Source organism: Orbicella faveolata, unplaced genomic scaffold, assembly GCF_042242905.1.
Source record: "Orbicella faveolata isolate gen_17 unplaced genomic scaffold, um_ofav_v1 contig_36, whole genome shotgun sequence".
NCBI classification, from domain to species: Eukaryota; Metazoa; Cnidaria; class Anthozoa; order Scleractinia; family Merulinidae; genus Orbicella; species Orbicella faveolata.
In genome coordinates, this window is record NW_028301565.1 from 16,271,557 (window position 1) to 16,272,763 (window position 1,207).

The 1,207-nt window shown below is 43.9% G+C and overlaps 1 protein-coding gene across 1 annotated transcript; it reads left to right on the plus strand.

Annotated features, from left to right (window-relative positions):
* Nucleotides 1-450: 450 nt before the first annotated feature.
* LOC149102432 (uncharacterized protein F54H12.2-like) lies at nt 451-996 on the plus strand. Its single transcript, XM_089274572.1, has one exon. The coding sequence runs from the start codon at nt 451-453 to the stop codon at nt 994-996; it is 546 nt and encodes a 181-aa protein (XP_089130698.1).
* The last annotated feature ends 211 nt before the right edge of the window (nt 997-1,207 follow it).

The window sequence follows — 1,207 nt, forward strand, 5'->3', positions numbered from 1 at the left end:
AAAAGATGAGGAAAATTTACACCCCTAATCGCAAGTCGTACGAACAATATTATTTAGATCAAGCCAAGCAAAAAGGTGGGAATGTACCAGCTTTTCACGGTGCTCGATTTCAGCGGGGTTATGGATTAGGTTCTATATTTAGAGGTCTTTTCCGTTGGGCGGTGCCCCACTTTCAACAGGGTGCTAAAATGCTTGGTAAAAAAGCTCTTCAAACGGGTGTTAGTGTTGCACAAGATGGCTTAGCTGGAGAAAACCTTAAAACAACAACAAAAAAGCACGCTAAACAAGCTCTGAGCCTACCTTCCCAGAATTCTCCGCAGTCAGGTGCTGGTAAAAAAGTCGTAAAAAGGAAGCCTCAACCAAGAAAAAACAGTTAGCCCCCAGGCAAGAAACGGAAAATATCTCCGCAGCACAAGAAACCCGAAGAGAAATTTTCCTTCTTGAAGTAAAATGGCTTTTGTTCATCACGAATCTCAAGAGTGCACGAAGTCAGAACTCGATCTCTTTACCATTCCGGCTACACAAACGTCTATCATCAAGGGGCAATGGATTGAGTACCACCCCCTCAGTAACATCACTGACACTGGTCCAATAGAATTTAATGTCTCTGGAACTGGAGAAGAATATATGGACTTGGCAAAAACCCAGCTGTTTGTTAAAGCGAAGATCACAAAAGCAAACGGTGACAACCTAGACCCAAACATGCTTGTCGGCCCTGTGAATCTATTTCTAAATTCCCTGTTTTCACAAGTGGATGTTTCCTTGAACGAGCGACTGATTTCCCCGTCGACCAATACCTACCCATATCGTGCCATGATTGAAACGTTGTTTAACTATGGAGAAGACGCCAAAGCAAGTCAACTATGTATGGCTCTGTTTTACAAAGATACCCCTGGAAAGATGGATGTCGTGAACCCTGTGGCGGATGACGACGATGCAAACCTAGGCTTAAAGGCTGCTATGCTTTTACAAAGATCAGCAACACGGTGGATATGATCGGCCCCATCCACAGAGATATTTTCTTCCAAGACCGTTTAATTTTGAACGGGGTTAATCTAAGACTCAAGCTTAATAGAGCTAAAAATTCTTTCTGCTTAGTCTCGCCAACCCCCGGAGTTGCTTTCAAGGTCGTTATCACAGAAGCAATCCTGTATGTTCGCTAAGTCAAAGTGGCCTCTTCTGTTACTCTGGGACACGCGGCTGCACT